The sequence below is a fragment of the Colletotrichum phormii genome (genome assembly GCF_030913505.1).
Source record: "Colletotrichum phormii strain CBS 102054 chromosome Unknown BDP81scaffold_11, whole genome shotgun sequence".
In the NCBI taxonomy this organism is placed as follows: domain Eukaryota; kingdom Fungi; phylum Ascomycota; class Sordariomycetes; order Glomerellales; family Glomerellaceae; genus Colletotrichum; species Colletotrichum phormii.
In genome coordinates, this window is record NW_026851453.1 from 23240 (window position 1) to 45713 (window position 22474).

Genomic DNA, 22474 nt, shown 5'->3' on the forward strand with positions numbered 1-22474 from the left:
CTATATAAAGATGGCAGAACCGGACCAGCAAGCAAGTCACGACCACCGCCGCCACCATCGAACCTGGTCCAGATTCACGGACGACAAGCCCCCGGCGCAAACGCCTGGCAAGCTTTCTCAGCCCTAAGTAGCGTTCAGGGAAACGGACAAGACCGAATCGTGCAGCTCACATAGTCTACGTCAGGGGAACACACTGTACGCTATACGTATAGAGTGTACGCTGAGAGGTGACGTCGCAAATATGAGAAGAGTTGAGCGTACAAGCCACACGGTTGAGAGGACGTCCAACGGTACGCAGAATGAGGCGAACTTTCGACCACGGTTCTGGGGGGAACCATGGCCTTGGCCCGGTCGCAAGAGCTTCAGCCCCAGACATGTTGCCGTTTCCTCCGGGCTTGGTCTGCGTCCTTGGCGATCGTGAGCTTTGAGGGTTTCTTTAGGTAACGTAAGGTAGTCTGTGGGTGTGGGCTGACCTCAACTTAGTACTTACGCGGAAGCCCCCCCCCCGGTGTTGCCGTCCCGTCGCTTTCATTAGGCTCAAGTTTCGCGGAACCTGCTTGTCATGGGAAAACTCATGGACCTCGTCCCAAACGCCAAGCAGACGAAGGGCCCTTTCCTGCCTGGTCCGTTTTCCTTTCTTAGTCGGGTTTAAGGGAAAAAATCGTGCAGCTGCTGCATGTTTTGGAGATGGCAGATGCCGAGGTGGCTGAGTTGTTGGTTTCGCGGACAAAGCGCTCACATTGGTGTGGTTTGATAGCTCCGGCGCATGGCCCCGTCTTTGCAGTTGTTGTATCCGGAGTGGCGGAACACATCGTTAAAGAAGGGCAATATGTATTTGCAGAAACACCATTCCCTCGTTGAATGCAGAATGTAAGAAACCTGCCTGGTCCAGATGACTTATATGGGTGGGCGAGGCTGTCCACGGTCATATCGCACTCGTTGTTGCGAGGTGCTTGCAATTACGTCGTAAGATCATGCCGTAACAGCTCAAACTTCACACTTCACTTTCTTTCCTGCAATCGAGTAATCTTACATACAATTTCTAGACTCTCGCCGTCGTTTCTGGCTGACTGTCTTCCCAAAGAAGTTTCAGCTGTGGCTCCTGCACTGGCGTACGCATGCACCCCGTCCTCCGGACTCTTGATACTTTTGATCTTATGAACAACCGCGCACGTCATCCCTTCACCTATGATGGGGGGTTTTTTTTTTGCCTTTGCCTTTCAGACGAAATTACCAAAAACTGTTATACATACATACACTGCGCCTAAATATGGGTGTGCATAACGGGCTCGATCCTCCCGGGTAGGTTCCCAGTCGGCCCCGAGCTTGGGCCGAACCGAAGAGAAGTTTAAAGCCATCGGACTATGGGGAATACTGCGACCCCGAAGTTCTCGTGACTTTTTACCGTTGGGTTAGGTACTCTAGTTCTTGGGCTATTCCTTTGGGCAAGATTCATTCTCAGTATCTTGGTAGTTGACTTGGGAGGAGTATCTGACGGGGCCTAATGCTGTCGTCGGGGACATACTCTTGGGAGTTATCAAAAAGGTATATTTCCAAGATGGAGTTGTGAGGAAAACCCGAGTGTGACATTGTGTTATTACAGCGTATGTGTCGGCGTTATGAGTTACGAGGTGGAAGGAATTAGATGTCTTCTTGAGCATTCGGAGACCTCTAGACATCTGATCATATCTTTCGATTGTAATACCCGGGAAATCACATGGGATTCTTTGCTAGTGCTGACATTTGAACACCGTCTATCCTTATCCTTCAATCTGTTTCTATACCACATCTCCGCAAACCCCTGACTTTGGATAGCCATACCTGACATGTAGACAACCTCAAAGCGTCTCAAGAAAGGCAGCAGCGAACCACAGCCCTTGCGTTTCTTGGCACCTCGACTTCTCCGCCGAGATGTCTCGAACCGACTCAAGTTGAAGGGTCAAAGTGAGCAGCTGTAGGATGACCTGCATATCGACGAGGGAAAACTTCACAGATTAGGTGTCCCGTGAGCGGTCTTGAACCATTAGCGGGCCTCCGCTGGTTTGTGACTTTGTATAGATTCTATCAGTTTTCTCTACCCTACTTGCGATACTTCTTGTCCCTTAAACCATGTGCGGCGTCCGCCTCCATGTGTGCAGGTACTACCGTGAACTAATATCTGCTGATACACTCTCACTGCCAGTCTCTACGTCGTGCCCGTCGACATCCTGAACCCTATCCTCAGATAACCCGTACTTTGCAATCTCAAACATGAGCACCAGGAGCATTTATCACCAAATATATCGTCATCGCTTCCCTCCGACCAGGATTGTATAACGATTTAGTCATTCATTACTGGAAGTGTTGGTTCACTCAACCAGAGCATTCGGGCATTCCAATAGCTACGCCGCCCCCCATTCCCCAAAACCTGACTCTGTAAAAAGCAGAAGCTTTTGGTGGGTGACGGTATCCTGAACAATGTCCTCGGACAGCAGGATGAGTAGTCTAGAGCCTTCTCGTGGGTGCTGATGTCCCTACAAAGTCACCTGAGCCGCTGAAAAGAGAAAACGTCATCTCGAGAAAGTCTATCTCGTGCGTGGCCTAGAAGACACCAGATAAACGCCCCCTTCAAGTTTGCTGAAGCCAAAATTTGCTGTCTGAAAGTGGTCTCCCCTTAAATTTTTCGCAGAGGTGAAGAATAGACTCGGAATGACGTTCGGAAAGGATCAAATCATCCAAATGGTTATGCAAGATTGACCATTTTTGGGGGTCGACGTTTTCGATCTACAAAGCCACTCGAAGAAAAGAGACGGCGAATCTCTATTTGAATATCTCGGGTAGTCAACACAGCTAACCTCCATCGCAAAATGTGGAAACTATCTATTCATATCAGAGTCACATGCACTCTCTTGGCAACGTCTTGAACGGATTCGAACACTTGGAAAGAACACAAGGGCGGGTTTACCCCTTCATTTACCCAAATGCGATACGCACGCGGCAGGATACCTTGGAGAGCTAAAAAGAACTACATTACGCTGTCATACACTACTCTAGACCGCGAGTCCTCGCGAGTAACTGGTTTAGAGAGAAAACTAAGTTGCTGTCCCTTGCTTCGAGAGTTTACGGAACTCAAGCGGCCTTACGTGTATCCTCGTCTATGAGCTCTTCGATGCGCCCCCGGCGACCCGATGTGAGGAAACCTCGAGACACCGGGCCCGAGAACAACAAATATGCACCGGCAGGTCTGTATCAACGTACTGGGTGAGCACTATTCCAGCTCATTCCCACTCATGTCTAGTACTTCTCAATTGCTTGCAGACTATAAGAATCATCAAACCCAGAGAAGTAATGCACCCCAAAATAGCTTTCCCAGGTCCAGCGTGACCTTCTCTGCAAGATGAGGTTCCTGTATCTGTCTCTCGTAAGTCTAGCAGCCGGTCATCTGCCAAGTCCTGTTGCTGATGCAAGTCAATGGTGAGCTTGGCGACGAAGTAACGCTCGCGACTCCAAAAACAAGAACGGATAATCAGAAAACTAGTAAAGTAGATCTCACATTCCGGGGGTGATCAAAGCGCCAGCTCTGGAATGCGGCATCTTTCACGCCATCAGCGGCCCGGACCCGAAGCCGGCTCCGGTGATGCCTCGGGTCACGGTATCGTCTCACAGCTTTGCAGAGCTCAAATGAATAATGAACGGAACGTGGGCGATAGAATGGATTACCTCGATTGGTACGAGCTGGCGTAAGACAACTTACACAGTTGGGCAGATTAGACGGCGAGCTGAACCTTTTTGCTACGTTTTCTCGAAACTGGTATAGGCCCTCGCGGCTCAACGTTTGAGATGTACCATAATTTTCCCATCTCAATGCATTTGGAACCGCATTCCGCGGCGCAGTCTGTGGTCACGTGTTTTCCCTCAGATTGAAGGGGGCTTATTGACGTCATCGCGAGGAATATAAGGTCCTTACGATGTTGGAGTAAGATTAGGGTTGGTGCAGCCGCGCCGTGCTACCGGAGCTGTATGCCGGTAGATCAAAAGAGAGACTTTGTGAAGCCGTAGGTATTTGATAGATTTGAGTCAGCGGCTGTCACCTCACTCGAGAAACAGTGTCACCAAAATGAAGCTCTGAAATGCCATCTTGACCACTGGCGCAGCTCGTCTCAATGGGGCCGTAATTGCCAACGTCTGTTAACGACCGCGTCTCTCCCTTTAGTGCCCTTCGGCCCAGAGACATCGTCCGATAATTGAGTTGGCCATAGGGTGGGGTCTGAACAGACATTTCTGACGTTGATCGATCGGCAACGCACCTAATACTCATCCAGGCAGGCCCAGAGGAGAGTTTCGCATCCAAACCTGACCACTCAGAGGTCGCGGAGCAAACGTGAACAGGCACACTGGCAAGCAGGTCCTTGAGCCCCTCGAAGGTGTGTTTATGCGCAGGTACCAGGACAAATCCCCAAAACGCGGGATGGAATGGGAAGGACGCAGTTGGAGGCTCGAGCGTCGCCGCACTCGCCGACGGGTGGTTTGAGGGAGCCCATCGTCATGCCCATGGACGTAACGTGCCATGGTGGCCCGCTTCCGCTTCCGCGTGGTATTATCACAATCGTGTCATAGTGATCTGTCAAGGGCGACTGAATCCATTTCGAGGCTACTTGGCCCAACCATCCGAATATGCGGCCACGCGTAGAGATTACTTGGTAGCGAATGCCATCTGCACAGCATTTGCTGAGGTCGGAGAGATCGGTGACGCACACGATGTCCAATGCAAGTGATGAGGAGGTTGCTGTTCGTCAGGCTTTGACAGCACCCCTAGGCGGATGCCAGCACACGACGATCAAGCGCACGGGTCACAGCCAATGACTTGTTCTGGCGGGGTGCTCGGCTCGGTGGATGTGTGCAAGACCCGGTTCTGGATGGATGAGGTGACGACGAGGATGTGCTGGCACCGGCCAACTCATGCGCGACCAAGTGACCAAACGCAGGATCATCCTCGACCTATTATTGGCATTGATAGCGAGCTGAGGAAAGAAGGGAGAAGCAGATTGGGCGGCCCGGAGATAGATTACTCTGAGCTGTGGGCTTTTCTGGACCACCACGGGATGGTGTGGCGTCCTCCTCGGACCTTTGTGAGCGGTCGGTGGTGGACTTTTGAGCAGATGTTGTCGGTGCGGCGGGTTTTTGTTTGTGAATTTCTTTCTCGAATGTCAATCGCATTTCTGTTTCTTCTGCGTCAATTGAATTCCATCAACTGAGGCACAATGGTTCCGCATCGTGTCTGGCCGGGGATCTGTGGTGGGGCGGACGGGCGGGCGCCGGAACATCAACCAAGCGAGCAACGGGTTCGAGACGCGTCTCGCCGTCCAGGTATCTGTAGTCATGCCTTGTTGCTTTCTACCGTGAGACACGAAATGATGAGTGCGACACATGGCCGTTGGAGAGATGAGCCGTGGCCGTGGTACCGATGCTAGGAGGCGTGAATACGGGCTGAGATCTACCTTAGGCTATGCCTCGAATGACACCAACGCTTCAACGGTTGATAGAGTCCACTGGCGGGGTACATTGGTATCGTGAATGTAGTCGTATACGGAGTAGGTATCAAGGGATAAGGTACGCAGATGTGCTTGTGGGATTGTTAGCGCTAGGGGGATGTCGGCGAGGAAAAGCAATGGATGGCAGAAAGAGAAGAGATGAAAAGTGTATCCGTATCCGTACTCCCTTTACAGCTTTGCAGAGGTGAAGCCTGAAGGATCTACCCGTAGCAGGCGAGGCAGATGGAAGACGCTCCGAAACGAGATAGGGTCCACCCCCACTGGGTTGCGGCGCCATGTGGAAGGAGCGAGGTAAACCGTAAAGGGGCCCCGGGAAAGGGAGGAGCGATGGCAGAAACCATCCCCGGCGATTGCTCGGGACTCTTCCAATTGTATCTTTTGCTTTACGGGGAAGGAGCCAACAAGGTGCATCTCATCTTTCTTCTTTCCTTTTCCTTTTCATTCAGTTACCTCATACTCCGTACGGATACCTAACCTAAGGTACTCTGTACAAGTGATGCCACTGGCCTAAGGTACCTTAGGTATGTCCTGAAAGCTCTAACAAATCATTACAGACACACACCACCAGCACAGTTCAAGCTAAGAATCAATTAAGTACCCTGGCTGCCAAGCAGCTTGAGAGTCCAGTAGTAAGGAATACACCAAAAAGGTGCGTAGGGCGGACGGGGCTAATGGGTGCTAGGGTGGCTCAATTAGGGTGCGGACGACTAACGGGGTTCCCACGCTTGGCCGGACCAAGCAACAAGCAACAAGCAACAGAGACAACTTGTCTCACCTCATTCATGGACTCAACCAGGCATGGCCGGTTATATCTCACGAGAAAGGGTGTATACGAGCAAGGAGGCCTTGAGTTGGGAGTATGGACGACTTGGATGGGATCAACTCTTTGTCTGTTTGACGGGCAAAGCCTTCCGTGATACCCAAGTAAGTGCCATACCCACACAAGAGAGAAGCACACATTTGATAAGGCACGCTTCCCTTCCCTCAACTTGTTTCGTCCGGTCTATCAACGAAGAAGCCGATACCGACGCCGGGTTTGCTACATTGTCTTTGGCCGTCTGAGGTTTTCTTGCTTCGAGCAGCAGCGGCAACAGGCATTGCATACTCTGCATTAGCTCGAAATCACCGAACCTAGTATCACACATTGCGCGTCGTCTCTGGTTTTGGTCGTCCAGTGTTCCAGCTTCTGCGGATAGTCTTGCGTTCTATCCTCATCACCGAAGCCTCTCCTCCGCCCCAACTCATCATCACCGGCCTCCTCGGTGTCTCTGTGAGTTGTCCGGGCGCCGCAACGCTTCCACCGTTTGCTCCGAGTGATGCTAATATCGTCGCCTGAGATCTTAGTCCTCAGCCACCAACAACCCTTCCCCCACCGCGGTGATACGTCCGCCCCGTTGTCACCCATCTACGGGACACACTGAATCAGGACTCGGTCGAACCGACAGGGCTTCGGCCACAGTGCCTGAGGCGAGCCTGGCGATGTTGTCTACTCCGTATACGGATATCCGTAGAGTTAGACTACCTTGGTGTCAGGTATTAGAGACTCGATTCTGCTGGTAAGATCTTGTTGGTCTGTCTCATTGGCGCCGACTGTGTCCTGTGGCACTGGGACCAGGATCCTCGTTCCAGCGATTTAATTTCATTTCAGGGCCTGTCGTGCCCCTCCCGCCTCTCCCACTCTCCCAACCTAGTTCCATCGGTAAGGCAGGGGAGGAGAGAAAGCTGTGTTGCGGCGGCATGGCGGGCGGCGTGCCTGATTCTGAAGTGCCACTAGCATCACCCGGAAACCCCGCCCACGTTCGACAAGTCGAGACTCAAACAACGGGCCAGCGAACTTGCGAGCCTACCAGGCGCCGCCAAAAGCCATCGAGGACTCTTGGGAGCCATTGGAGCCTGCGCCTGCACAGAGTCCCACGGTCCACGGACTGAGGAAGAGCTACACCCCTAACGCGCTGCATGAAGAGCTATTCCCCATTAGGTTGCCATCTCAGGGTCGTAGTCAGGTACCCGCCTGCGGTGATCGTCACACAAAAGGTACTTGTGCCCACCTTGAAATAACAAGACAGGGGGGGCTACAGATCAAAAACAGAGGAGCAGAAAAAAAAAGAAAGCAAGGCAAAGAGGGCACTTCACTCGGAGAGTGTGGTGTAGAAAATAAAATAAAATAAATCCAAAAGACAGGCACCGGCAGACAGGCCAAGCCTCCAGGGGACCCTCCCCCCCCAAATAATACCATTTTCCTCCTTCTCCAATTAATAGTACGCCGATTGTTCATTCGCCCCTGAATGCTAGGAAAAGCCAAAGAGAAAGAGGTAAGGTAAGAACGGGACCTGCCTTTTTACCTGAGTGCCGGCCGGGAGACAGGTCACACTCACAGAGTTGCTGCCTCTTCTCTTTTCGGTTTCCCTCGTGCCCAAAGCCAAGCAGGAACATCATCACTCATTCTCCTTTCCCGTCCATCCCTTCTCTTCTCCTAACACAATTCTTTCCCTTGCTGGAGATTTCCCTTCGTTTCGTTGAACCCCGCCGTCTTTGTTTCCCGATACCCTCACCCTCAGCTGTTGGTTCCCCCCCCCCCGCTATCGCAATTTCCTAGTGGAATCTCTTCGCGTGGTGGACCGTTCCAACGACGTATTATTGACATTGGACCAAGAGCAAACGCGTGCGCACCTCTCTCTTTCGACGACACACTCACACCTCCCGCCCCCTATCGCGACCCTCTCGCGACTACCTTAACCCCCCCGGCGAATTCCTTAACCGACCGAGCCCACCCAACATCGAACTCTTGACTTTCCCTGTCTCACTTTCGATTACACGACTTGCGACCTGCCCCTCGTCGAGGAAGGCGCGACTGCCCATTTATCCAACCGTCGCAACCTCGAATGCCTCGCGCCTTTCCCCGCTCCAAACAGCAATCGCCTTGATTGAGGCGAGAGTCCACCGACAAGATGCCTAGCCTCTTCTCCCGATTGAAGAGCAAGGACGGCTCCAAAAAGGCAAAGAAGGGTGCCAACTTTGACAATGCCGATCAGCTGCCCGCGAAGCCAAAATGGGACGACGCTTTCACGCGGAAGACGGTTGAGCCCGAAGAGATCCAGGATCTGATCAGGCGTTGCACCGACGAACTGAAAGCCAGAGGTATGTCGATTGCATCTGCATTTGAGCTCCTGGCATCACCTTTCTCCGAACTCAGGCCCATTGCGCCATTGTGTACTAACATACCACAACGTAGCCCTCGATCACCCCTTTTTGCTGCTGCCATTCAGACCTACCTCGGACCCTAGTGCGGTCCGGACCTTCATCCGCCACTTTTTCGATGGAAGCCAACCTCTACGCGGCGAATTCTTGTCGCAAGAGCTTCGCATGACTGAGCCAATGGTTTGTGAATCTAAAAGACAGACTCACCACTGGTTTACTAACATATCACAAGGTCATCGCTGGCGTAGTGAAATGGTGTTGGAGTCGCCTTGCAGGCGGTGTTGTAGGCTGGGATGCGTACGAGCTGTTCAAAGTCGGCGAGCAAGGTATGCTGCACAAACACAATCGGTGCTTCATAAGACATATCATGGGCTTCGTAGGCTAACCCGCGCATAGACTCGAATATGGCGAGAGACTCGTTCAAAACATTCATACCTCTTAGTGTGGATAACGGAGCTCGTTCGTGTATCATTTTCGATTTCTTCGACTTAATGTCTGCAATCGCCGCTCATAGCAAGATGAATGGATTGGGCGGACGGAAATTGTCTCGGATGGGTGCATGGTGGGCGTTCGAACACAAGGATACGGGCAGTGGCTTCGAAGGTGGTTACAAAGCATGGGCAAGGTGAGTCAAACTATCACGAGGATCGGACAACACTAACATGCTTCAGCGCCGCTGATGCTACGAGCCATCTGTTCTTCGCCTACCTGCGATCTTTGGCCCCACAGAAGCAGACACAGGGCTCCATCTCGCTGCTGCCAATGTCTCTCCAAAAACTGCTTCAGGAAACCGAGTATCCTCCCCAGAAGCCATCATTGATGCAGTCCTCTACATACAGGGTCGTCATGATCGTGGACACCGTTTCGCCGGGCCCCTTCGCACTACTCCGACGAGCCAATCACTTCCAGTATCGCGATGAGGACCAAGCTTTGCGCGAGTTCTCCGAGTACGAGGATCCTGTCAAGGCACTGACCGAAGAATGCCGGCGTGTCCTGAAATCGATCTCCTCCGCCAATCAGTCCCAAGTTTCCAGCTCAAAGCACTCAACGAGCTTGCGCGACGCATCCTGGTCACGCTTCGAAGACATTGGCTTCACCAGCCCTCTCGAGGATGACGACGACGATGACCACGAAGCCGCCACAGCGGCTCGAAAGCCCCAGGGCTTGAGGACCACACCTGCGGCTGGCAACATGGGTTTGGGACGGCCGACCACGCCTTCCTGGGCCGATTTCCTCTCGTCTGGCTTTGTGGATGACAACCCCAACAACCCGAATATGCTGCTGCCGCCCGATAAGCAGTTACCGCCTATCGACACCGCTCAACGCCAACGGAGCTCTCAATCTCATAATCCACGTCTGGAATCGGATCGTCTTGAGCCTGGCGAGCTCGCAAGCATTGCCCGCTTTGACCTCGACGAGAGCTTCTGGTGGGTTTGGATGAGCAGTCTTGCACCCGAAGAGACTCCCGAGAGAAAGTCTGCGTTTGGCCGCTGCGCCGTGATTGAGACGAGCATTAAACGTGGTCGATGGCTCGTCATGGAGGAGATGGTTGCCGGTGCCGCCCCCGAGCCCCAGGAGGGAGCCTACATTGCCGAGAAGAAGGGATTCTTCAGCTGGACAAGACGCAACAAGGGCGTCAACCGTCGCAAATCAACTGGCAAGCATACCCTTGAGAAGGGCAACAAGAAGACGGATCCCAATGTCAGCAAATCGAGCATCGGCCCCGATCAACAGGCTCGGATTCAAGCTGCCGCTCAACAGCTTCAGGCACGCCAGCAGCAGGAGAAGCAGCAAATTCTGCAGGCTCGACGAGGCAGAAAGGATGAGTCGGCGAGAGAGAAGACCACTAGCGTATTCACCCTCCAGCCAGAAATCATGAAACAGGCGTCTCCAGCGATGAAATGGGCGAACAAGTATGATAAGGAGGCTATCCGGGAGGCTTACCTAGCGAACAACACTGCTGGACGCGGTATCGGTGTTTCTACTATGCAAAGGAACAACAGTCAAGGCCACAACGAATACTCGAACGGCAATACCAACGGAGCCGAGCTTCGCCCTGAAGTCCCGGCCAAGTCGCCCTCGCTGCTACCGCAGCCCTCGCCATTGACCCAGAGCTCACCAGGTTTCCCTCGTTCGCCATCCTCGCTTCCCCCCAGCGCGCAAGACGACGAACCTCGCGTTCCATCCGAAAGGGAATCAGAAGCTCCGAGTGACCTGCACCCCACCGACCGATTCGAGGAAGGCCGCAGTTCTCCGATGCCCCCGCCGAAGGACACATACGACCAGGCACGGGAGAACATGTTCACCCCGGAACCGGACACCAGCCCGAAGGACAAAAAGTCCAAGAAGCTCCACAAGGAGAAGACCGGTGGAGGTGGACTTCGCAAGCTCTTTGGCCGTAACAAGAACCGGAACTCAAAGCTGCCCGAGAACGCCGCCCCAGATGTGAACGGTATGCTCCAGCGCGAGACAGCAACTCCCGAGCCGCCAAAGCCTGCTCCTTCTCCTGTTCCCCAGCCCGCTGCCTCAGAGTCCAACCTCCCCACATCAACACCTGCAGAGGCTTACATCACACCAATGGAGACTCCTCAACCCGCCCCAGTTGAGACCCAAGCTCACGAGCCGCAGTACGAGCCGTCCGTTGATGAATCCCTCTCTCGCGTCGACACCGACGATGCCAACGAGGCTCGGCACGAATTCTCGCGGTTTGACCAGGGCCCTCTGCAAGAGCAGCCCGCGTTTGTCCCCGACGACGACTCCGAGGATGCTGTTCCGCCCCCTATCGCGAGACGTGCGAAGACCCCCGACCCTCCCGCGGACAACTCGTCCGCTCCGGTGTCTCCCGAGGATGGCCCTAGATCGCCACCCGCAGTCGACCGATGGGCCCAGATCCGCAAGAACGCTGCCGAGCGCGCAGCTCAACGCCAAAGCGAAGAACAGAGCCGTGGCGGGTACAGCAAGACTACCGACGATGGCGACGACACAAGCGGGGAAGAGAGTAAGCACTACCTTGAACTCACAAATCTTTGGCGTCCAAGATCTGACCATGTATAGCAATCGAGTCCCGCGTAGCGCGTATCAAGGCGCGTGTTGCTGAGCTGACTGGCAACATGGAGAACTCCCAAGGTCCTCCTTTGACGGGCGCCCGCACTCCTCCCGTCCGCCGTTAAATTGATGGACGACCATTGAACCTCGCGATTTGAAATTCAGATTCTCTGCGTATGTTTTGAATGATTGCAGCATCAAGCATCATTACGACTAAAAAAGCGCCATCTTCTTTCCGGTCTCTAATTATTCGAGATGAAAAACGTCTCCGATTTTCAGATCCCTGGCCGGATCTAGCCCCCCTTTTTCTGTCATTAGTCCCTAATACCTTTCTGCCGTCCTTTTTCGTTGCGGGTTGTTACAGAATAAGATGATACCACTAGAATAGCAAGCCGATTACGCACAAATGTCAATGGCAGATTTGATCTTTCAGTACAAGAACTGATGAGAACTTCGTGACCCGGTGAGAGAGAAAAGGAGTTTCACTCGCGTTATTTGTAACTGCTGTAAAGACCAATATTTCTTTAGCTGCCTCGATCCTAGTAAACAAAACAATAACATCGCTCTCACCCTCCCTTCCATCAACACATCCGAAACTACCACCATCTCCAATCGCTGTCCGCCGTGGGACTGATCTTATTCGTCATTCTGCGCATCATTAGCATCAAACTGCTCCACAATCTCAACCTCCTTCTCTGTGGGAAACTCGCCGCACTTCATCTGATGACCCACCCACGGGCTGATAGTGAGCCCCTGGCAGCCTTCAAAGGGTGTCCAGACGAAGGTGTCTCTGACCTTGATGCGCATGAATGGCCACTGGGGGGGACGTGGTCGCCGTGCTTGACTGGTTGACAGTGTGTCAGGATGATTTTCTTGAGGCGGTGGCATTGATTGCAGGCGTATTGCTGGATGTTGCACATTTCTCTCGGTGATGGGTAGGAGAGGGTTCGGTAAGAAGTTTATGGAGCTCTGTGGTTGGTATTGGAGTGGTTCCCAGGAATGGTTTGCGTATAGGGAGTAATGAGATTAAAAGATTGCGTGCGTGGTGATGTCTTTTCTTGATCCAAATGGCAACGATGGTGGCTTGTATATGAGGTATAGATGAGCTAGCTGTCGCCTTTGCATTATTAAAAAGTCTTGTTTATATAGCGCCTGGATTCTCTATTTCAATAAAATTATAGAGACGAATTGTAGATTTGTCCGCTTATTATTAGTGACATTGTGCGAGACTAGAGGTTCCTAGGTAATAAAGAGGTCCTTTTAAGGGGCTATTATTACGTTCTAAACTATCTCGATAAAGAATAAGCTAATAAGATAAAGGATAACATATAATGCGTAGGTATTTCCCTATTTTAATTTCTTTTATTAATAAATATATTTACTAAATTGCAGCTTCTTTGGGCCTCTCTGAGGAACTTGTCCGCCTCGTGGATCGAAATGAAAGACTGAGAGTATGTTAAAGCGTTTGAAGGTCAAATATCTGGAAATATTTTTTCCTCGTCCTGTATTATATGTGGCCAGTGAGGACTTCACAGGATCTGGGAATTCATTGCGAGGGGATCAAGCCTCGATCTGAAAGATGCTCGCTGATGGCAGCGACAACGCTGGCTCATTGATCCTGGATCTACCTCTCACGATCTTGACACAGTCTCTCTGACAGAGCCGTCTCTGACAGAGGGGGTAGGACTGTGACCGAGCCGGGTTACTACACGGCTCGGGTGGCTTGGTCGATTAAGTGAAACGATTGAAGAGCAATACGGAAGAGCAAAGCAAGAAGAAGATAGGTATAGTTAAACGTGTAGTGTCTTTGTTGTCCCTCCCTAGGAAAGGGACACGGTCTAAGCGTTTAAGTACACGGTCGCGTCTGGCACGTGACCGTGCTCAAGAAAGTAAACTAAGGGAAATGTCACAGATCTGCTCAAGAATGCGCTCCCCAAGCACGCATACGGTGTTGACTATTTTTTCCCTCGAGCCAAAAGAAGAGAAAGCAGAGAGCTTGGGAAAAAAGATGGCGCGAGGGCACGATGGTGGACGGATAGGATAGTCTCTGCAATGTTTGCTTGTCCTGGCCATCCGGTTGAGGATCTCATGTAGTGACGAGGCACTTTAGCCATTCCGGGAAACACGACCGATCGCCAATGTACACGTTGAATATTCCTCTTCGCCTCTACGTACTTAACCTCGGGACTGGGTTGCGTTCTGCTTTCCTAATACGTTTGCGAACCCTTGCTGTTTTGTTGGAACTTGAGAAAACACACAGCGTCTCCACCAACAGATCGGTCCCCCTTGCCACCAACGTGCATAATCGATGCCAGTGGTGCCAGTTCAAGAAGAGGGGTCACACAAACATTAGTTTGCGCCTTTGCGCGCCGGATTTAACAAAGAAACGTTATGCTATCGAATTTCACATCAAATCCTCGTCCGTATCGCTTCTTCATCGGAATCCGTAGCATGAGCATTCCTAGTTCGTAACCATGATGTCCAACGAGCAACAACAGCCTGGCGGCGATAATGGCCCCATCATCATCGCCCATGACTTTGTAAGCTCGTTCTCAGTCTTTATCCACTGCTAGCCTTGCACTTGCCTCAGGCCGGACTTTCTAACCATCTACTTCAGAATGCCGATGACAGCTCATCAGACCGGGCGACTGTAAGTATACGCGCTTCATGACTATTCACCGTGTGATGCCTTTGCTGACAGTGACGGTCTTGACCACTTACAGAGCATCGCATCTTCCAGCACGAGCTTGGCAAGCTCGATCATGAACCACCGTATCGAAAATGGCAGAACCTACCACAGATATAAAGATGGCCGTACGTATGCCTCCTCGGGCCACCACTCCTCCATGGCTGACAGGGTATAGAATACAGCTACCCCAATGACGAGAAGGAGAATGACAGGCTAGGTAGGGCTGATACATGCTTGCCCATGTCCTCGTGAACAGTCTCAACTCACAAATCTCCTCCCCCCAGACCTTCAACATAACATCTTCCTTCTCACGCTCGACTACAAGCTTGGTCTTACTCCGCCGGCTCAGCCCGGATCCAAGGTCAAACGTGTCTTGGACGTGGGAACCGGCACTGGAATCTGGTGCATAGAGTTCGGCGATGAACATCCTGATGCCGAGGTCAGTACAAGATCCTTTGGCCATCTTGAATCGACGTAGGCAGTAGTGCTGATTCTTTCTCCTGATTTGTTTGTAGGTTGTTGGCATCGATCTGTCTCCAGCTCAAACAGCATTGTACGGTTTGATTCTGATGAAAGGAAAAAAGAAAAAAACAATGGCAAAGTCACTTTAACTAAAACCTTTGGTGTACAGCGTTCCGCCCAACGTCAAGTTCGAGGTTGACGACCTCGAGGAACCTTGGACGTACCACACAAAGTTTGACTACATCCACACGCGCGCCATGACTTCTAGCATCGCCGACTGGAAGAGGTTCTTCAAGCAATCTTACAAGTTAAGTTGAACACCCGCTCTCTCACCCATAAAAACACGGCCGTCGGCCCAAAGCTAACACCAGCCCATCTAAATCTAGCTTCCTCGAGCCCGGAGGATACATCGAGCTCCAAGAAGGCCACATAAGGCCCGACTGCGATGACGACACCCTCAAGCCCACCAGCCCGCTCATCGAGTGGGTCGACAGGCTGGAAGAGGCCTGCAATATCTTTGGGCGTCCGTTCATCAACTGCCCGAGCCTCAAGCCGCTGCTTGAGGAGGTCGGCTTCGAAGACGTCTCGGTGACAAAGTACAAGTGGCCGATCAACGCGTGGCCCAAGGATCCTTACTACAGAGAGCTCGGCATCTGGAACCTCGAAAACATGCTGGAGGGCGTCGAGGCCTGGAGCATGGCCCCCTTCACCAGAGCGCTCGACTGGACGAAAGAGGAGGTGAGTGTCTTCCTCATCAGTGTTCGAAACGAGTTGAAGAACAAGAATGTGCATGCCTATATTCCCGTGTAAGTCCTCCTCAACCCCTCCCCGGGCCTCCTTGTTGGGCTGCTATACTTCGCCTTTCACTAAAACACACTTTCCATCTCGACACCGCTGAAAAATTCCGCAGGTACATGATCCACGCGAGAAAGCCGCTCAAGCCTGCTGAGGATGACGAAGAGGCGTCCTGAAGAGAATCGAGGCAATCCAGTTCTGAAGTTGATGTGGAAGGGGTTTGAACTTAGCTAGCTAGTGACAATCATGTTGGACATGGTGATGATAAAATGAATTACACGCTCACAAGTAGACCTGCAACTCGCCGCAAGTTATCCAAGACTGATTGACATTGTCTACTTCAGTCTCAGAGTGTGTAATATCCGGGGGTTCGCGTTGAAAGTAAAAGCTCTTCGTATCATACTCCTCGAAAACTCAGTAATTTCATCATGGCATCGGGCGAGATTGCTTTCACCCACAACAGCCAATGGCATAATTGATCTTTCGTGTCCTAAACCTCCGTTCAACGTGCCTTGGAGGGCACACCACTGGGATTGTGAACCTGTGTGGGGAGTGATTTCTAGTGCTTTGGTAGACTTTGACTGATGAGTCGTATGAGGATGAAGAGCCAGCCTTGGACTGATGATGTACCTTTGAGCTTGCCTGTAGTCAAGCTGCGGCACAACACTCGTCATGACTTACTCATCATAATTCGCTACTGCACATTCCACGGGATCAATCACTTTGTCTGAAATAAGAGGAGGAATATCAAGTGAACAGGAAGTTTGGAGTTCCATTGAATCCAAGAGACTACAACATGTAGCCACTGGGGGGGGACGTGGTCGCCGTGCTTGACTGGTTGACAGTGTGTCAGGATGATTTTCTTGAGGCGGTGGCATTGATTGCAGGCGTATTGCTGGATGTTGCACATGTTTCTGTGATAAGGGGGTGGAAGTTGTGGGTTCGGGTTTCTGCTTGGATCTTCAATCTTGGTACGAGTGGTTTTTTTTTGGAGCTCTGTGGTCGAATAGGTTACGTGGTAATGTCTTGTCTTCATCCGAATGGCAATGATGGTGGCTTGTATATAAGGAAATAAAATGAACTTGCTATCGCCTTTACATTGTTAAATAGTCTTATTTATATAGCCCCTACATTATCTATTTTAATAAAACTACAAAGATAAATTATAGATTTGTCCGTTTATTATTAGTGATATTATACGAGACTAGAGGTTCCTAGGTAATAAAACGGTTCTTTTAAGGGCTTTATTATTTAAATTTAAAATATCTCAATAAAAAAGAAGCTAACGGGATAAAGAATAATATATAATATATCGTTATTTTCTTACTCTATCTTTTTATTAATAAATATATTTAGCTAAATTATAGCTTTTCTTTAAACCTCTCTAGGGAACTTGTCCGTTTCGTTAATCGAAACAAAAGACTGGAGGTCATGTTGGAAAGTTTGAAGATTCAGCGGCTGGAAATTTACTCGTCCCGTCCTCTTTTATAAGCGTTTGGTAAGGATTTGGCAGGATCTGGGAAATTTAATGTGAGGGAATCGGTCTTTGATCCGAAAGATACTCGCTGATCGCCAGCGCCGACGACAACGACAAACCGGGCTCAATGATATTGGATCCGGCCATCTGCCCAGGGATTGAAACTTCCAAGCATAGGAAGGAATTGAGGCTGGTTTATCTCCAGCAAAACCCAAAAAAGGTGCGAATTCTCCTCCTTCTCTTTATAGACCAAATCCATATCATGTTACCTCCCCATGCCAGCAAGCAGTGTTTATTCGCCGCCTATCTGGCTCAGGATCGCGACGGTGACGAAGGGCCCTTTAGCCATTCCTGGAGAAAAGTCCGACCCCGTCAAAGATTGCTCCTTTCCAACGTACCTCGGGACAAGTTGGTAGTTTCCTAATACGCTCGCGGACTCTTGTTGTTGGGAACTCGGAAAGGGCACACATGTCTCCACCAACACAATCCGCTTGCCACCAACGTGCATGATGCGGTCTCCAACCGGGCAAGAAAGAGGGGTTATGCAAACAAAACATGGCTCGTTCCACTTGAGAGATGATAAACAGTTGGGGGAGTTTGGCCAGTAGAGTAGAGGTTCTTCATGTCGCATTCCCCCGCTCTTGTTTTTGTTGTCCCTCTGTCCTTTGTTGTCTCATTACAACGACTGCAGTATAAAAATCTTCCACTTTGAGTGATTTCGGCGACCATGTGTAACGATCAGCAGCAGCCTGTCGACGATGGTCCGGTCATTGTGGCCGACGAAGACTTTGTGAGCAATTCTTCTTACCCAGGACCTGTCTGCTTCACTTTGTTTTTATCAGAGTTGCTGACCACTGATTTCAGAGCGGTGATGAAAGCTCCTCGGACCGAGCGACTGTAAGTACCACCCTCTCACTGACAATGCGAGAATCACGAGAAGTCTTTTCTCTGAGTCTTACATTGCTAACCGCGCGTAGAGCATCGCGTCTTCCAGCACAAGTTTGGCAAGCTCAATCATGAACCATCGCATCGAGAACGGCAGAACCTACCACCGTTACAAAGATGGCCGTAAGGACTTTCCTCTCCATGATTCGTCCCACCTTCCTGGTACTAACATGGCTTAAAGAATACGTTTACCCTAACGATGAAAAGGAGAATGACCGGCTAGGTAAGAGTTCTCGCTATCGCGCATCTTACTTCTTACCGTGCTCCTTTGGCCCCAATAAGGCTTATAAGACTCTTTCAGACCTACAACACAACATTTTCCTCCTCACGCTGAACTACAAGCTCGGTCTCGCCCCGCCCGCCCAGCTCGAGTCCAAAGTCAAGCGCGTTCTGGACGTTGGCACCGGTACCGGGCTCTGGTGTATCGAATTCGGCGATGAGCATCCCGATGCCGAGGTGACTAACGATTGCCTTGCTTCCCCCCCCCTTGGAACATTATCTCGATGAGAAAACGCGAATCAAGGGGCTAATCTTTCGTGCTTTAGGTTCTTGGGATCGACCTTTCTCCGACTCCAACAGCGTTGTACGGTTTTCACCCTTCAACTACTTACTACTACCTCGCATAAGCGCCTCCACTGACACACCCTTCAACTTCAGCGTTCCGCCAAACGTCAAGTTCGAGGTCGATGACGTCGAGGAACCGTGGACGTACAGCAAAAAGTTTGACTACATCCACACGCGCATCATGACCTCAAGCATCTCGGACTGGAACAAATTCTTCCAACAATCATACGAGTAAGAAAGAAAGAGAGAGAGAGAGAGAGAGAGAGAAACATCTTTCCGCAGACCCGTCTCATCCTCCCACCCCTGACGCCAGAAAAAACTGACCACACTCCCAAACTCCCACAGTAACCTCGAACCAGGCGGCTACCTCGAGCTCCAAGAAGGCCACATGCGCCCCGAGTGCGACGACGGCACCCTCAAACCCGACAGCCCCCTCCTCGAGTGGGTCGACAAGCTCGAGGAGGCCTGCAACATGTTTGGCCGCCCTTACATCGACTGCCCCGGTCTCAAGCCCCTCCTCGAAGAAGTCGGCTTCCGAGACGTGTCGATCCACAAGTTCAAGTGGCCCATCAACTCGTGGCCAAAGGATCCCCACTACAGAGAGCTCGGCATCTGGTGTCTCGAGAACTGGATGGAAGGGCTCGAAGGGTTCAGCATGGCGCCTTTTACGAGGGCGCTCGAGTGGACTAAAGAGGAGGTGAATGTCTTTTTGATTAGTGTGAGGAGGGAGTTGAAGGATAGGGGTATACATGCGTATAATCCCGTGTAAGTCTATTTTTCTTCTTCTTCTTCTTCTTCAGAATTCCGCCTCCCCCCACAACACCGACTTTTGTACTGTGCTGATGGATAATGTAGGTATGTCATTCATGCGAGAAAGCCGCTCAAGGAAGAGGAGACGGAAGAGACATCTTGAGAGAAGGGAGGTGCGATGGGTCTGACGCGTCTACATCAAGTGGTTGTGTAGTCAGCTGGGTGTTGTTCATATGAAGAAACATAGTAATAATCAATACAGGTGTGAATTCTGCTTTTACCGTTGTCGTCGTCCGGTATCCCGTAATAGTGCACTGCCAAGATTCTGAAATGTGTAGATTAGGAATCGCAAAGGTCCAGAGACACCATTGAAATGCAAAGAGCGTAGGGGTGATGTAAAGTTGTCGTCTTATTTTGGCTAGGCCACTTACTCTCTCCCGCTGGTCGAGATTTTAGTCGGCTTTTAGCTTTAACCCATGGGACGACATTGAGGGCAGTCAGTATACGAGTAACTAAGTAATCTGTCAGGCATAGTCAGTAGAGCAAGTCACAGTCACATGTATCTCATGGCGAATAAGTCAAGTCAATCAAGTGAACAGGAAGTTTGGAGTTCCATTGAATCCAAGAGACTACAACATGTATCTATGAATACATTCCCAAGATGTGAGAAAAATGCCCAAATTCAAAAAAGCGCGCCAATGCGCACCCATTACTCCGGTTATCACTGTTTTACCCAAAGCCAAGATTCCGTCGTGCGCTCGTCGTAGGTGATCGTCTCAAAATTTACAGCTCCAAACTCGGCGTCTGGCCCTTGACGCGGCCAATCACCTGCTGTGGTGCGTACTTGGGGATAACCTCGTCGTCGTGCAGCATCTCAAACTCCTCGGTGGCATCACGGCCCATGAAGTTCATAATGGCCTGGGGTCCACCGGGGTGCTCCTCGAGCCAGTTGGAGAGGTCCATCACCACACCCTTGACGACGACCCACAGGTCCTCCTTGGTGTTGTGCTTGGCGACCTCCTCCATGGAGAACTCCTTCTCAGGAACTGTGAACTCCTTGGGGTTGTTGGGCTTGGAGGCCTTCTGGCCGTCCGCCTTCTCGGGCGTGGGGCCGGCGGCTGATGTGGTCTGCTGGGCAGGGATACCCTGGCCACCGGAGCCACCGCCGTTGTTCCAGTCGATTGTGACACGACCAGGCTGGGCGGGGTCCAGGTGCAGAGAGATCTGGCCGAGACGGGAGGCGGCACCCCCTGCGCCGTTAAGGGCCTGTTGGAAGAGGTAGTTGCTGGCGGTGTCACCGGCGACACGGCCGTAGACGACACAGCCAAGCAGGGAAGAACCACCAAGACGGTTGGCACCGTGAACACCACCGGCAAGCTCACCGCAGGCGAACAGACCATCGAAGGGCTTCTGTTCGGTGTTCAAGACCTGGGCCTTGTCGTTGATCTCGATACCACCCATGGTGAAGTGAAGAACAGGCTCCATCAAGGCGACGTGGAAGTCGTCGTTGATGTCAACGGGGAAATTGTGGAAAAACTTCTTGCCCCAAGGGTCCTTCTGCTTGCCATCGGCAATGGAGTTGTAGGTGGTGAAGGTCTTCTGGAGGTGGTCGGGGGAGCAGCCAATCTCCTTGGCCAACTCAGCACCGGTCATCTTCTTCATCAGACCACGGCCAGAGTAATGGCGAGTATGGAAGTCAAGGACCTTGGAGGCCTTGGAGTTAAGGATGAGTCTGATGGGAAACTTGTTGTTGTCCTTCTCCTTCCACATCATGCCGGAGACGTAGTCACGGTGGCCCAGCTCGTCGCAGAACCGGTCACCGTCGGCATTGAGGAGGAGACCACCCTCACCACGGAGGGCCTCAGCAGCCAAGAACTTCCACTTGGAGCCGGGGTCCTTGGGGTCGACCAGACCAGTAGGGTGGACCTGGACCTTGTCCATGTCGATACCGTTACCGCCGATGGCCATGACCATCTTCTGACCGTCACCAGTGGCGTGGGTGCCGTTGGTGGTGGCGAGGCCGAAGGTATCGGGACGGTGCTTCTTGAGGAGGGAGGTTTCGCCAAAGTCGGCAGCGTAACCACCAGTGGCAAGAATGACAGGGCCGTCAACCTTTTGCTCCTCGCCATTGAACTCGTATGAAACACCGGTGATGGTGTTGCCGTCCTTGTTCAGGCCGGTAACGCGGGCCTTCTTGATGATCTCGACACGCTCGGGCTCGGTCTCGGCGAGCTCCTCGAGTCTCTGCATGAGGGCATAGGTGATGGCCATACCGGGGAACTTGGCATCGTGACCACGGTGGGTACGGGGCTGGGAGTGACCTCTGTGTGATTTGTTAGACTCTTGATGGTATATGGCATGATAGGTTTGCAATTGACGTACCCTAACCGCGAAACGAGAGTAAGGTCCAGGTTGAAGACATCCTGAAGCCATTCGACGGCAGCAGCGGACTTGTAGGTGAGGACCTTGATGAGGTCGGGACGGGCCTTGTCACGGGCAGACTTGAGGGTATCATCATAGAATTGCTTGACGCTGTCGGCGATTCCGGTGTCGACCTGTGTCCTCGTCAAGGCACCGTTGATGCCAGAGGTGGCCTTTGTGGAGTTGCCTCCGAAGAAGCCTATGTGATACGAGCGTGAGCTTTGCGACAGCCAAAGGGAATTTGGGAGTAATGGGTGTATTAGACTTACCCTGCTTGTCGAGAACGACAACGTTGCCTCCTGCGAGGTAGATGGTGTGCGCGGCACTCAAGCCGGACACTGGCAGTACGGATTAGCATGTGAGCGGGTAAGACGAGGCCGACATTGGCCGCGGCAGAGAGAGTGGTAAGACTGAGAGAGGCGGGAGCAAGAAGTGTAGAGGTAACTTACGACCACCGCCAACGACGATAACTCTGGGTGCCATTTTGATTGATGTGATGGTATTGATGCGCTCCAAAGGACAGGATGGAGAACAAACAAACAAGATGGGGAAAGGGAAAGTTGGTGGGGGAGGAAGAGAATTTGGATGGAGAGGTTT

The 22474-nt window shown here is 51.7% G+C and overlaps 4 protein-coding genes across 4 annotated transcripts; 3 read left to right on the plus strand and 1 right to left on the minus strand.

Annotated features, from left to right (window-relative positions):
* Positions 1 to 8479: 8479 nt before the first annotated feature.
* BDP81DRAFT_321090 (uncharacterized protein) lies at positions 8480 to 11899 on the plus strand (the record flags this gene model as incomplete). The annotated part of the gene is made up of 6 exons (XM_060584583.1): positions 8480 to 8669; positions 8764 to 8909; positions 8962 to 9055; positions 9126 to 9354; positions 9401 to 11727; positions 11784 to 11899. 6 exons carry the CDS (start codon positions 8480 to 8482, stop codon positions 11897 to 11899), a joined length of 3102 nt encoding a protein of 1033 aa, XP_060444535.1.
* A 2065-nt stretch (positions 11900 to 13964) lies between these two features.
* Positions 13965 to 16221, plus strand: BDP81DRAFT_349493 (S-adenosyl-L-methionine-dependent methyltransferase). Its single transcript, XM_060586179.1, has 9 exons — positions 13965 to 14314; positions 14392 to 14424; positions 14498 to 14588; positions 14639 to 14680; positions 14748 to 14902; positions 14979 to 15016; positions 15095 to 15232; positions 15312 to 15731; positions 15836 to 16221. Exons 1-9 carry the CDS (start codon positions 14249 to 14251, stop codon positions 15894 to 15896), a joined length of 1044 nt encoding a protein of 347 aa, XP_060444536.1. The 5' UTR covers positions 13965 to 14248; the 3' UTR covers positions 15897 to 16221.
* A 1567-nt stretch (positions 16222 to 17788) lies between these two features.
* BDP81DRAFT_428720 (S-adenosyl-L-methionine-dependent methyltransferase) lies at positions 17789 to 19736 on the plus strand. The gene is made up of 9 exons (XM_060590452.1): positions 17789 to 17987; positions 18062 to 18094; positions 18175 to 18265; positions 18324 to 18365; positions 18444 to 18598; positions 18688 to 18725; positions 18800 to 18937; positions 19052 to 19471; positions 19562 to 19736. The coding sequence occupies exons 1-9, from the start codon at positions 17925 to 17927 to the stop codon at positions 19617 to 19619; spliced, it is 1038 nt and encodes a 345-aa protein (XP_060444537.1). The 5' UTR covers positions 17789 to 17924; the 3' UTR covers positions 19620 to 19736.
* A 503-nt stretch (positions 19737 to 20239) lies between these two features.
* Positions 20240 to 22360, minus strand: BDP81DRAFT_320770 (flavocytochrome c; the record flags this gene model as incomplete). The annotated part of the gene is made up of 4 exons (XM_060584548.1): positions 20240 to 21779; positions 21839 to 22076; positions 22147 to 22215; positions 22327 to 22360. 4 exons carry the CDS (start codon positions 22358 to 22360, stop codon positions 20240 to 20242), a joined length of 1881 nt encoding a protein of 626 aa, XP_060444538.1.
* Positions 22361 to 22474: the final 114 nt, after the last annotated feature.